The 13,185-nt window shown below is 50.3% G+C and overlaps 1 protein-coding gene across 1 annotated transcript in view; it reads right to left on the bottom strand.

Annotated features, from left to right (window-relative positions):
- Positions 1–13,185, bottom strand: part of CSMD1 (CUB and Sushi multiple domains 1) — a 1,850,581-nt gene that overhangs the window by 140,775 nt on the left and 1,696,621 nt on the right. The window contains exons 47-50 of the mRNA XM_038560546.1: positions 7,419–7,596; positions 5,501–5,646; positions 4,899–4,979; positions 3,733–3,846 (exon numbers count right to left, since the gene is read on the bottom strand). Coding sequence (XP_038416474.1) covers positions 3,733–3,846; positions 4,899–4,979; positions 5,501–5,646; positions 7,419–7,596 — 519 coding nt within the window. The remainder of the gene's footprint in view (positions 1–3,732; positions 3,847–4,898; positions 4,980–5,500; positions 5,647–7,418; positions 7,597–13,185) is intronic.

The following is a 13,185-nucleotide window of genomic DNA, read 5'->3' as shown; positions in this document are numbered from 1 at the left end:
CGCCTGAGCTTTCCATGAAATGCTCATTATCTGAAGGGCACTGGTTGTCTCCAGTGTTCACTGACAACATATGTTTCCATGTTTTAGGTTGAATATTTTAAAAACCACTGATGGATCTGCACTGTCCACAGGCTGAAGCTACCTGATACTGGAGACCTTTTTACTTTTTAAGATGTATTTATTTATTTGAGAGCGAGGGAGGGAGCTTGAGAGAGCATGAGCAGAGTATGGGGAGGGGCAGGGGAGAGAGAATCTTAGGCAGACTCGCCACTGAGCCCAGACCCCACGTAGGGCTCAATCCCAAGACCTGAAATCATGACCTGAGATGAAATCAAGAGTCAGATGATTAATCAATGGAGCCTTCCAGGTGCCCCTGAAGACCTTTAAAAGTTGGCCCACTTTTTAGGTTTCCATCCACTTAATGCGTCTTCCCCAAACACACCCTAAGAGCAGAGTGGTAGGAGTCGTCTCGTCTTTCCTGGACACTCCACATGACCTTTCTTGTCACAGAACTTTGTCACTGCTTCTCTTTACTTTTTGAAGTGCTCCTCTTTCCTTAACACGAGGAAAGTCACTTCTGGGACATTCTTCTAGCATAAAATATACTTGGCCTCTGTCCCGTGTTCCTGGCAGAGGTTCTAAAACATTTGGAATCTCCTGCATATTGAAAGTATTTTTGTCCTGAGGAGCCCCTTCGAATTACACCTGAGTTTAGCTAATAAGGTGACTCGGAGTGGGGCCCTCGGTAGCCCCACTCAGGATGGGGCTGGTCACCAGAAAGCCCCAGTGATGGAAATTCCTGCTCCACTCACAGACCTCTGGTGAAGCAGTGGGTTCGAGAGGGAGAAGGGGTGAGATTAGCTCAATGAACATTCTTATAGCCCAATTCCAGGGCGCAGAAGCTCCAGTGCTGAGACCCCTTCCAGGCCCTGAACCCTGCACCTCTTCATCTGACTGCTCATTAGTAACCTTCATATAATAAAGAATACAGAATACAATTCTAACCACCAAGGATACAACTGGTAAATGTAAGTCAATGTTCCCGTAGGTTATGTGAGCCATTATTACGTAGGATAAAACCCAAAGAAGCGATTGTGAGGACTTCTTATCTATAGCAGGTCAGTCAGGAGCACAGGTGACAACCTGGATTTGTGACTGGCCTCTCGAAGGGGGAGCTGTCTTTTAGGACTGAGCCCTTAACCTGTGGGGGCCGGACACTGTGTCCACATAGACAGTGTCAGAATTGATTTCAACCATAGGGCACTCAGCCAGTGTTCAGAGAGGAGGAGAGAATCACTTAGTGGTGCTGGAAAATATTCCAAACCCTCACTCTGTGTTTTCTAAGATGAGCATCCAACGAGGTATTATTTATCTGCATAGGATGCTAACTTTCAAGGAACGATTTGCTCCCACTCTTCCTAAGGAACAATCAATCACCCTAAGAGTGGTCATAATTTTCAAAGAAGACCTTAGTAGGACTCATAACTCACACAATTTCCCACCAATAATTTATTGGGGGATTGTACACTCCTTCCCCTTGAGCCCTACTGAATAATAGAAAGACTGTCATTAAATGCTTATGTGATAAGAGACATCCGAGCCCCCATTTCCTTTTTTAAAATAATGTATTTAGGGAATGACAGCTAAGATAACTCTCGGTTTGTTTTAAGCATATTTACTCGTGAATTGAAAGAGAAGCAAACTGCGTTATCCTTTGTAGTAATTGCTCCGCGTACAGTAGGACGTGGGAGCCTCTGGCCTGAGGACAGAGAATGTGTCTTGTTAACTGAGTCTTCCTTGAACCATGTGTGAGGCCGAGTGATTTAGAGAACGGTGCTCAGGTTGTGCTGATTTACTCTGTTCCTGGACTGTCGTGAATTAATTTCATTTAAATAAAAATGAGGTTAACCTTAGGATAGCCAACATAATAAAGTATTTTTCTCCTTTCTGGAGTAGCATGTTAAATAAATACGTAAGCCTTTCCCCACTCAGCAGCTAAGGCCTCCTTGCTTGAAGTCATCGATGCGGAGAAACATAAAGACTGTTGGTTGAAATTAAATGTGCCCCAAATGTGTGAAGGTTTACCCCCATTAATTTGTATCTAAAATGGAAAAGGATGAACATTTCATAACCCCTCGCACCTTGAGAAAAAAAAAAAAAATCCACCGTAGGTGGGTGTTGCTGATGTAACATGGTCCCAACGCACTGATTTTTCTAAGAAAGTAATGACTCAGTCTCCTGACTCAGCACCACGTGCGGTGCCCCAAGTTGAAGTGAGGGAGGGGTGAGGCAGAGTGTCCGTGACCCCGCAACTACGTGGGTCCTGAGCGGGTAAAGCAGACAGCGAGCCAAAGAGGGCGCGCTCCCGAGAGGACCGTCTTTGCCCGCACCCACCGGCTCTCCCCAGGGGTATGATTTGAAAGCAGTTTTTCTTAGAATTAGCCTGAGTTATTATGGTTATTTAAAACTACTTCTTTCCTGATTTCCTTCAGATGTTGAAAATTGTCTCCCTCCCCCTGGATGACTAGGGTTCCCTCTCATTCAAAATGAGCAAGCACAAAGGAAGCGCACATTCTAAAAGAATCAATCCCCGGGTGCCAGCACTTGTAAAATCAATACTAGTGCAATACAAAGAAAGTTGCCTCTTACTAGGGCAGATAATTAACATTACAAAACATTAGGATAATTCATTTAATAGTCTCTGCATCTTTACCAAAATCCCATAAATAAGGCAAATTAACCATCCTTCTTACAGATGGAGCCCAAGGGATTAATGATTTACCTGTGGTCACTTGCTGGGAATCTAGAGTCACTGGGTCTTCTATGCCTAAATTTTGAGCCCTTTTAGGGGCTTCGTTATCCCTAATGAATGATAATATTTAAATTCCTTGAAAGCGCAAAGGTCCCATTCTTTAAATGAATTGAATGTTTATTGTGATTTTGAAGTCACAAAATAAAAACTATTCTAATTTGTAAGACTTTTTGATTGGCCAAACCATGACACATGTGACTTACATAGAGCCATTTTAGCTTATTTATATTTTTTCCTACCAATACTACTTGAGAGTGGAGCATTTCAAATATTTTTAAGTGATCTAATTATACTCCAATCAGTGGACTCAATAGATTCAAATCTTGCGCTATTTTATGATTTCTGTTATTCCAATGCTCTATTTATTTTAAAGATAACTGAATATATGGAATGTGTGTATCTTCTTGTATGCAACATATGTGCATTTCAATGTTTATGAATTTTACAGGAAATATAGTAAACTAGATAATTTTATGCATATTAAAATATTTAGAGGGAATCATAGTGATACCTGTGATTTGCCTTGAAGTGCATTAAAAGTAACAATTAATGGATGGATAGAAAGATAACAGACACATGACTAAGGATGTCTATAGTTCATTAACAGTGGAACCTATGTAGTAGGTAGTCAGATTTTTATTTCTAGATTATTTCAACTTTGCCTTATGTTTGAAAATTTTCTGACAAACTTGGGGAAAGAAAAAAACAAGACCTTTTCTATGATATGCTTTTGATTCGTCTTTTAGAGATAGCTAAAAGAGAAAGGTAATTAGATAGTTGTGTTCGCAGGTAGTTTTAGTGGCAAGGAGGTCATAACACAGTGACTGAGGCGGGAGCCATCCAAGAAAGGCCTAGACCCACAAGAGCCATCCGGTTTCCCCTGCTGAACGAGTCCGTGTGCAGAACCAGGTGGCGCGTACCTTCACAGGTGGGGAGGGAGCCTTCGAACTGCAGCTGGGCGCTGAGCTTGCAGGTCAGCGTGTCTGTCCCAGACAACGTGAACCCGGGGTGGCACTGGTACTTCACAAAATCCCCTGCAAGAGTCAAACCCAACACGCCTGGGAATTAGTATGTTTCCATGACACACACAGCGTGTGAACCTTTTAAACATATAGATGGCGACTTAACGAATCGAGTCAGTGAACAGAGGTATTCCTCCTTAGCCTGTCCAATCAAATGGTGCCATTTTCACTTCTTCGGTTATAAAAATGCTGTCCTAATATCAGCAGAGGCTGCATGGAGGGCTTTTTCAAAGACTGGTGTGTCTACGTTTGCACCCCTTCCCACCGCAATTACGATTGAAAAAAAAAAAAAAAGAAAGAAAGTGAACTGGGGTTGCTTGGGATTCAAGGATGTAGAGGAGAATGGCTTTAATGCATCCAGAGAGGGCTAACCCGTGACCTTGGCCTAATTAGCACCATGTTCCCATTAACTGAGCCATTATGAGTAGAGCAGAAATTGGATCACGTGGTTTGACCAGTGGTCTGAAACATGGGGTGAGAACAGGGTGTTGGATTCGTAGCCGAGACAGAGAAATCCTGGGTCACAGCAATTAGACCACAAGCATATGCCACGGCTGGTTTCCTAATGTGACCTGATGATTATTTAATGAAATACGCCATTAATATAGGATGATGAAGCACCATTTCTAAATATTATCATTAAATATACTCACCAATTACATCCCAGTTTCAATGAAAGGTCAAAGTTAGAATCATCGTTATCTAAGCTACAAATGATGAAGCCCTTCTAGGGCATGAACATGCTTTTCTAACTGAACACAAATAACTAAATCTGTCACTGGAAACTTTATTTAGAAGAAAAAACACAAACTAGCGAATGCAGGTGGGGACATGTTCCAAAGGACAAAAGCAAGACTCAAATGGCCAAAAGGAGATGAGGGAAGAAAAACACATTTATTTGATACATGACCTGTACGTCGGACTCCCCAGCAATGCTCTGGGATATTTCCGACAAATACTCATCTACTCATCTGAGTAACTACTGCGGTGAGGGGTGGGTGTGTTAAAAAAAAAAAGAAAAAAGATGGGGCGAGCTGGTGATATTGTAACAAAGAACTCATTACCTATTTCAAAATCCTCATCCTCAGTAAGCATTTCTGCCTGTGGAACTGCCGGGGGAGGTTGGCATTTCTTGAGCTGAAATGCTAAATGGTTTATGGGAAAAACAAAAACAAAAAAACCGCAATTACATTTGCTGAATAAACAAAATTATAACAAACAAACAAACAAAAAAAACAGAAAAGAAAGCACCCCTCTCCTGTTGTTTCAATGCCCCGGTGTGCTGCAGGATCTACGTCTGCTTTGGGACGTTCTCTAGCTACCAGGACTATCTCACGTTGAAGCACACATGAAGCCGAAGGGGCTTGACCTCGTTTCGAGATTCTGGAAGGGAAACGGTTCCCCCACAGCCTGGTGCCAGGTCCATGCTGGCATTCGATGGGCCCCCCACCCCTCATGCTGAGGGCACCCACGGGGGTGGGCCCCCCGAGATGGAAGGGACTGCTGGTCTTTTCTCCAAATGATTGATTTTCAAAATCAATCAGGGGCTCGAGCAGGGGTCCAGGGAACGTGGAAGCTCGGCCGGGCCGGAGGTCACGTCCACACCGCCGGCCGCGAAGCCCGAGGGAGCACACCCACTTAGCGCGTGGGGTGAAAACGCACTGACCGTGGAAATTGAGGACGAAGAAGCCTCCGTTGGAGAAGTCGCTGTGGAACTTGAGCAGGACCTGGTTGGTGGAGCTGTACGCCGTCTCCAGGGCCGTGTTGCCGCTGAAGACGCCCAGCTGAGGGGAATTCTGGTCGGGCCCGTCCCTAGAAGGCAGGGCACTTTGAGGGCACAGCCCCTCCTCTTCCGCAGGAGGCTTTCTCCAGGCCCGAGCGGACACGCGGACAGCAGGTGCGCACCTGGCCCTGCGCCCCGGCCACGGGCGGGTTACCGGATGCAGCAGCCCCCCAAAGCCAGGGAGGCCTGAACACACACTCAGCAGACTGCTGTGCTTTGCACAAAGTGAGCAAAGTATGAGTGACGCGTGGACACTGCCTGGACACGTGGCAATGTCTAATGTGCCAAGGTTGGCCGGACGCTGCGGTGTCTGTCCTGCCCGTGTCGTGGCGCCCCACAGGCGGCCCTGCTCATCGCGAAGAGCCCACGGCAGCCGCCGGCCCCACAGTCGGGCCGCCCCAGGCCCGGGGCCTCGCCCTGCTGCGCCTCTGAAGGGACTGTCCCCACCCGGGGCCCCTCCCGGGCTGTCCTGCTGCCCTCGGGAGGGGGAACCAGCTGCTCAGGGATAGGGGTTGCAGGCCCGTGGACGTGAGTCCCCCAGCTCACTAACTGTCCCAGAGGGTAGCAGGACGAAGCCTCCCCGGGGTAGCCTGACTCACCAGGGAAGGGACGCCTTGAGGGCAAGTGCCACTTCCCGGGGGGGGGGGGGTGAGGCCTGCAGGCGCTGCAGCCCCCGTGGCCCGCGGGGACCCTGTGGACACAGCTGTGCCTCCACGGCTCCCGTGTGGGGAGGGACCCCACAGTCCCGGGGCAGCCGCCCTTCCTGCCCTGCCCCGCCTGGGCGTCAGTAAAGCCACCAATTTGCACCGAAGGTGGCTGAGAGTTGTCTTGGTCATGGGCTCCGGGCCACCCCCACTCAGCTCGCCCAGGTTCCCAAATGGCATCCCGAGTCCCTTTAGTACCTCAAGTCCCCTTCACCCTCCGGTGCCGTCCAGCACAAGAGACAGGCCCCCGCCTCCCACAAGGCGCTTCTCACAGAGCCGGCCCCTTCCCAAGCCTCAGGGCGGCCCGGGGCCCCTGGAACTGAGCCCGGCCTCCTCCTGGGCCTGCTCCCTGACCCCACAGGACCCACACCTCGGGTCACCCTGGTCCCTGGCTTCCCGGGTCTTCCAGCCTCCAGGACGACCCCCAGCGCCCCGCACACCCCGCGCCCCATCAGTCTGGTGCAGCCCATCCTGCTCCCCAGCCTGCCTCGAGCTCCTCACCGCCCGCACAGCCCCAGTGGGCAGCCCCAGTGCCCCCTCCACAGCACTGCATGCACCTGCCACCCAATCCCAGGGTCCCCCGTGAGCTCTCACGTCCCAAAGCAGAGAGGAGAGGGCTGTTGCCACCGACGCGGAGCTGTAGCCAAGGGCCACACGGGGACCTGCCCAAGGCCGCGGGGCTCCCAGGAGCAGAACCAGAACCCAGGTCCCCAGCCCGCTTGCGCCCCACACGCCACATTTGCAGAGGCTGAGGGGCGGAGGGCTGTGCGCGATTCCCTCCTCCACATTCCTACGGGCACTGAGCTCTCATCGTGCAAGGGATCCTAACACACCTTCCTTTTGGAAAAACCACATCAAAAAACGTAAAGTGAGATTATCTTGGAATAATCTATAACCAGAGTCCTCCTGAATTTATCGACCGTGTTACAGGACATCTATGCTCTCCGTCGCCGGATGCGGTCGGTAAATCTCATTTCCGATATCCACCCAAAAAAGCGCATTTCTTAATATGTCGTGTGACACAAGAGCCCGCGGAAGGGGCGGCGGGGACCGCCTGTCCCCACGACGGATGGGCCTATGGGCAGAGGCGCTCCTACCAGACAGCGATGTAGTCGTTGACCGCCTCCGTCTGCAGCAAGGTGAAGTTGATGTAGACGCCGTGGCCAGGAGGGACCGTGATAAGCCAGACGCAGTCCTTCAGGATCGGGTACTCATCTGGAAACCCGGGCGAATAAATAGTACCGTTCTGGGACGTGACGTTATATCCGCAAGGAGCTGAGAAGGAAGCAAAGGCGGTGAAGCCCTAGCAGCCAGCTTTAGGAAGGACACGGCTATAGAACATTTCTAAGTCTCTAAAGTCCCTAAAAAAGTTTTTTTTAATCTTCAAATTTAGATTTATTAAGACATTCAGCTATGTCTGTCAGTCTACATCCAAATTTGCTACTAAAAATAAAATAGTCACATCCCCCATTAGGAATATCGAGTCTGAAAAACACTTTTTTTTGAGCCAAGCCTATTGTATAAATAAACGACTAGTTTCTTTTCATATCAAAATTCCCACAAAATATTACATTCCCCCCTCCCCAGTTCTACCTGTTGCCATGATGAATGTAAAACTTTAAATGTGACACGTCCTTGTCAAAGAAAAGGTGCAAAGTCTATTAACAGCTTTAAAAGTGGGATTTGCAGAGTGTGATCATACACGTATGTACCCATTCCCTAAGTGCAGAGATTGCCATGATTTAACACTGTTTTGATTCAGTTGCAAGAATTTAACATTACGCAGGATAAAAAAAATACACTTAGGGCCTTTATCAGTGCCCCAAAGCCCTTCCCGCTTTGGTCTCCTACCCTAATGTGGACAAAATCTTCCTTATAAGAAATAATTGTGAATTATTTCTCGGTAACTACTTGGTCAAAGTAACGCCGCCAACGTCTTAAATTCTTAGAAGAATCACACTTCTGAACTAAGCTATCTAAGTTCCACTTAATGCGTTCTCCAAACACCTCGGGATAAAGTCATTCCCATATAATTAAGAAAAAAAAAAAGGCCCTCACTTAATCACTCCGTTATTTTCTGCGACTGAGCTGATAATCCATTGCGCTATGTGATACGAGGGATTACGGGGAAATTACCCATAAGTATATAATGGAAACTTTTTTTGTTGTTTTTGTTTTAGGCGAGATTTCCAAGACCCATTTCAACAGCCTAAAAGAGCGGCATCCACTGGAGTCCACTTGCCTAAGACAAAAATATTATCAATCCCTGGCAGGCGTCTGCCTGCAGAAATAAGCCAGGCCAGGTGAGTGGAGTTTTACTGAAGCACCTCCACGTCTCACCAGCGTCCAACGCTGCGCAGACTCACGATCCCTAACCCGCTGGTTTATTTCACTTAATGACCTGGTGTTCCCCGTTACCATGGCGATTACTCTGTCTTCTCTACGGACGAAGGAAGTTGACCCTACGTTAGCAGAACAACCGGAGCTGCAGTGTCACGTTCAGAGGGCGGGTCAACACGTCAAAGTCATAAGCGGCCGGGCTTTTTAATCAACCCAAATCCGACGGATGTGGTTTTGGATGCCAGATGCCGGAGTCTTCTGAGGCTTTCAAAGATGCGTCCCGGGGGGTGTCGGGTGTGGGTGCAGGGAACACGGCCAGAGTGCGGCGTCGTCGGAAAGAGAAACCGACGCTTCAGTGCCAAATAATGAGTGACGGCGGGCCGTGGGCAGCCCAGGGACCGGGCGATGCAGGGTAAACCAGGCTGCGTCCAGCCCGAGCTTTGCATGAATCCCCTGGGAGAAGGGGCCGTGGAGAACGTCCCACAAGTTCTATGGGTGAGCCTCCATCAGTGAGGTGTGGGGCCGGCCGAACCTGGCTTGTTAACCAGCCACGCAGAGCACGGGGACACCCACGGGCCGTCGCCGTCACAGTGGGCTACCCGGCGGCCCCGGAGCTGTGAGACCTCCTCCTCCTACCCCGCTGCCACGGGGAGCAGAGCCATTTCTTCCAAACCCGACTGAGACGCGACCTCCGCCCTAAAGGCGGCTCGTCTGTCCATCCACCGTGTGGCCGTAGCCGCCGCCAGCTGTTCTCCAGCACTAGACGGTCGGCGGCCACAGGTCACGGATGGCGTTCCCTTGCACGGCCACCCACACCCACTCTCACGAGGCCTCCATGCCTCGCTCAGTCACCCTAAAGTAGAAACCGCAAATAACCGATGAGCTGACAATGAGTAGGACGGTCGCCACCGGATAGTTTAGTCCTGGGCGTCCTGAAGCGGGCGGCCGGCCGGCCTTACGCGCACCTGAGGTCGTTCGCTGGGAACCGACTTGTAACCTGCCATCGCCCAGACTCCCTGCACTTTGACTTTCCAGGTTGGAGCTTGTAGCCATGCGACCCCGTCATGCACCGGGGAGCACCCTTCCCACAGTGCCAACACGCAACAGAACAAGCAAAAGGACTGAGTCCATCTCTTCGAGAGCAAAAGAAACCGCACGGGGATTTCTGCGGGAGGACGCCTCGCGGGCTTCTGAGGTTCTCTGTGTCGCTCGTGGTAGGACCCCGGGCAAGCCAGGGATCCGAGCCGGGGTCTGCGCGTGACACCCAGGTCACAGGTCCACCACTCACTGACCCAAGGAGTCTTCGATGAGAGTCTATCACATCCCGGGATGTGCAGGGTGAGAGCAAGACACCCAGCTGGGGACGCGGAGAGCAGGGGCGCTGGCGGGGGACCCAGCAAGGACTACCTGGAGTCAACTGCTGTGGACACGATGAGGGAACAAATGAACAGCGCTCGTCACGCGAGCTAATACGACCCCATTAGTGCACAACGTGTGCAACCGCCCTTCGCCACCGCCCCCGACCTGTCACCCCAGGGAAGGCTTTGCCCTCACTGCAGTGGCCCCACGGGCACCGTTAGATTTCCCGGTCGGGGGGCCTGGATGAGTGCGGACACAGCAGATGTGCTGTGACTCAGCACGCCCTGTGTCTGGCTGCTCAGTGTCTCTTGGGGGTGAGGCTAAGTGCACCCTGAGGTGTGGATCAACTGGGAAGCCGCTGCGGGGAGCAACCTGGGACTGGATCCCCTACCGGCTTCCACTGCCTGTGTCCTGGTTGCCGGTCATGGCAGGATGGGGAGGCCACCGGCTGGCCAGGGGACGGCGCACTGCACACCCCACAGCCCCTCACAGTGGGGCGTGCTAGGGCGTCAGGCTGTCCTCCGGGCCGGGGCGGGGAGCCATGCACTGGGCCGCGGGGATTCACACCAAGAGGTACCCACCCTGTCTTGCCGTCTGACCTCCGGATAAGGCCCCGGGATAGAAGATGGGACGAGCTTTTGTCACTCCTGGCAAGACGCTCTCAACCCTCCTCGAGCTTGCCGACGACGGGACTAGGAAAGCACCCAAGGGTGGTGCTGGTTGCCAGGGGAATCCAGCAAGTAATTGGAGGACCGGAAATTTCCAGCCTAGCCCTAACCTCCCAGGGAGTGGAGGATCCAGAGCTCAGTGTCATCAGCAGGGCCCATCATGCCCCATGATGGAGACGCTGGGAAAACCCCACAGGACAGGGTCAGGGGATGCCTCTTGCTGCACATGTGGGAGCTGGGAGGACGGTGGGTGGGACGGTGATGACCCTGCACCCGCCTGGCGTCCCCTGACTGCCATGCTCCTGCACCCGCCGATCGCAGGCATCCTCTGCATGCACCGCTGCCTCGGAGGTCACGTGCTTCCCTGGGTCCCAGGAGTGGCTCCAGCATGTGCACCCAGAAGGCGATGGGGTCGTGCACACTTACAGCCAGTGCCTGAGACGCCCGAGGGGCCACAGGTTCCCCTGGGGGGCACCAGCTGTCCTCGGGGACATGAGTCACAGCGCGGTCCACGGCCGGCCCTGTGGCGGGCTCCCCGGTGGCCGGTTGCGGGGACGGGGGGTGGTGAGAGTTGTGCAAAGCCTCTGCACACGCTCGTCCCACCACGACCGCCGTGACCCCGAGGAGGGCGCGCCGCCTGAAGTGAATGATGGAGGAGAAGCGCTCAGGCCTTTCTGCGGGTGTCGTGGCCGAGGACCAGACGCCGCGCCCCATCAGGTGCAGAGCCGGGGCAGCTGCGCTGAGCTCGGAGAGTGTCCCGGCCCCAGGCCCCGTCTGCGCCGAAGGCCTCCTGGAGGCAGCGTCCACCCACGTCCTCACTGGGTGTCCGCTGCGCCCCGAACCACTGCCCAGGGTCACCGGGGGCTCTTCTCTCTGTTGTTTGAGAACCTGAGGCTTTGGGGTGGCTCCCAGGGATAGGGACGGTGTATCTCAGCCCCCAGCTCCCGCGAGGCCAGAGCCGGGAGACGTGGAGGACGAGCAGGTGGGCCTGGCGGACCGCAGCCGGGCAGGGTGCAGCGTCACCGCACTGTGTCTGGGGGCTAGGATCGGGGAAGTCCACGGCCTGAGACGCATGTTCACCGCTCTTTCCTCCACTTCAACAAGTGCAGAGTGCGCTTCTCTGAACGGGCACGGGTGGAAAGAGCTTATCAAGCGAGTCCAATCAGAAATTCAATCTTAAAAACCCTGAACAGCCACTAGGACAGTCACAGGCCATTTAGAGATGGTTGTCTCCGGGATTCCATTAAGGCTTCTGTGTGACCTCTAGTACGAGGGCGAAGAAAAAGCTCATGACATTAAACAGCAGATACCTGCATCTGGCATGAATATTTATGAAGTTTTAAACTCTTGACTATTCCTGCAGCCAGGAACTGCACACCTCATCTCACTGAATGTGTGCAGCACCACAGGTATGTCTGATCTACATTTTTTTCCCCTTTCACTTACTTTGGTTTCCTTATGATGGTTTTGAGATAGACGTAGTGCACTCTAGCTTAGGAGTTGTTTGATAATGGAAATATTTAAAATAAAATGTATAACCCAAACCTTATATTTATATACATATCACATGTTATAATATATATTACAAATATTTATAATATATCAATAAAAAGAGATAGTTGTATTCTTTATGATTTCCTTTTTTCTATGAACTATAGGAAGAGATTATTTTCTGTGTCCATCAGTCAACTTGGTAAACCTTAATTTTAAAAATTACTTCTATAATAACATAGTCTTTGACTGCTTGGATTTCTCACATCAATTATTCAATCAAATAGTGTTCTGGTTACAATATCTGTCAATCTAAATGCTAATTGCGACACATTAAGTTATCCTAATAATTCTCTCTGTGACACAGTTGCCCACTATACCTACTGCCGCATTTTATGTCAAGGAACATTAGGACAGCACTTAACTTAAAAAAAACAAAAACAAAAACAAAAACAAAAACAAAAACTTAAAAGTATATCTATATAAATCTTTCAGATTAAGGCGACAAAATGTCTAAAATTTTTAAACTGTATTTGTAAGTAGAAATGCATATTTAATTATCAAAATATATTTCATAAACTGATGTCTTTTTAATTGTATTTTATTTATTTTATCAATTATAACCCTTTTTTTAACTGAGACTTCTGTATGTTACTAGCGAAAATAATGTCTTGAATTTCTCAAGTCACCTTGAGACATATTTTTTCTTTTGATATCATACTTTTAGTCCAGAGGAATTTAGAATACACTAATTTTACATAATAAATCCTTATGCAATAAACATATTAGTATTGTCAGCATGTACATATAACTTGGTTTGATATATGCTTGGAAGGACTGATGCCTTAAGATTTATAATTCTTGGGTAGCCCGGGTTGCTCAGTGGTTTAGCACCTGCCCTCGGCCCAGGGAGTGACCCTGGGGCCCTGGGATCAAGTCCATTGTCAGGCTCCCTGCATGGAGCCTGCTTCTCCCTCTGCCTGTGTCTCTGCCTCTCTCTCTCTCT

This window comes from Canis lupus, chromosome 16 (assembly GCF_011100685.1).
Source record: "Canis lupus familiaris isolate Mischka breed German Shepherd chromosome 16, alternate assembly UU_Cfam_GSD_1.0, whole genome shotgun sequence".
Lineage (NCBI taxonomy): Eukaryota > Metazoa > Chordata > Mammalia > Carnivora > Canidae > Canis > Canis lupus.
This window is presented reverse-complemented; position numbering and strand designations above follow the sequence as displayed.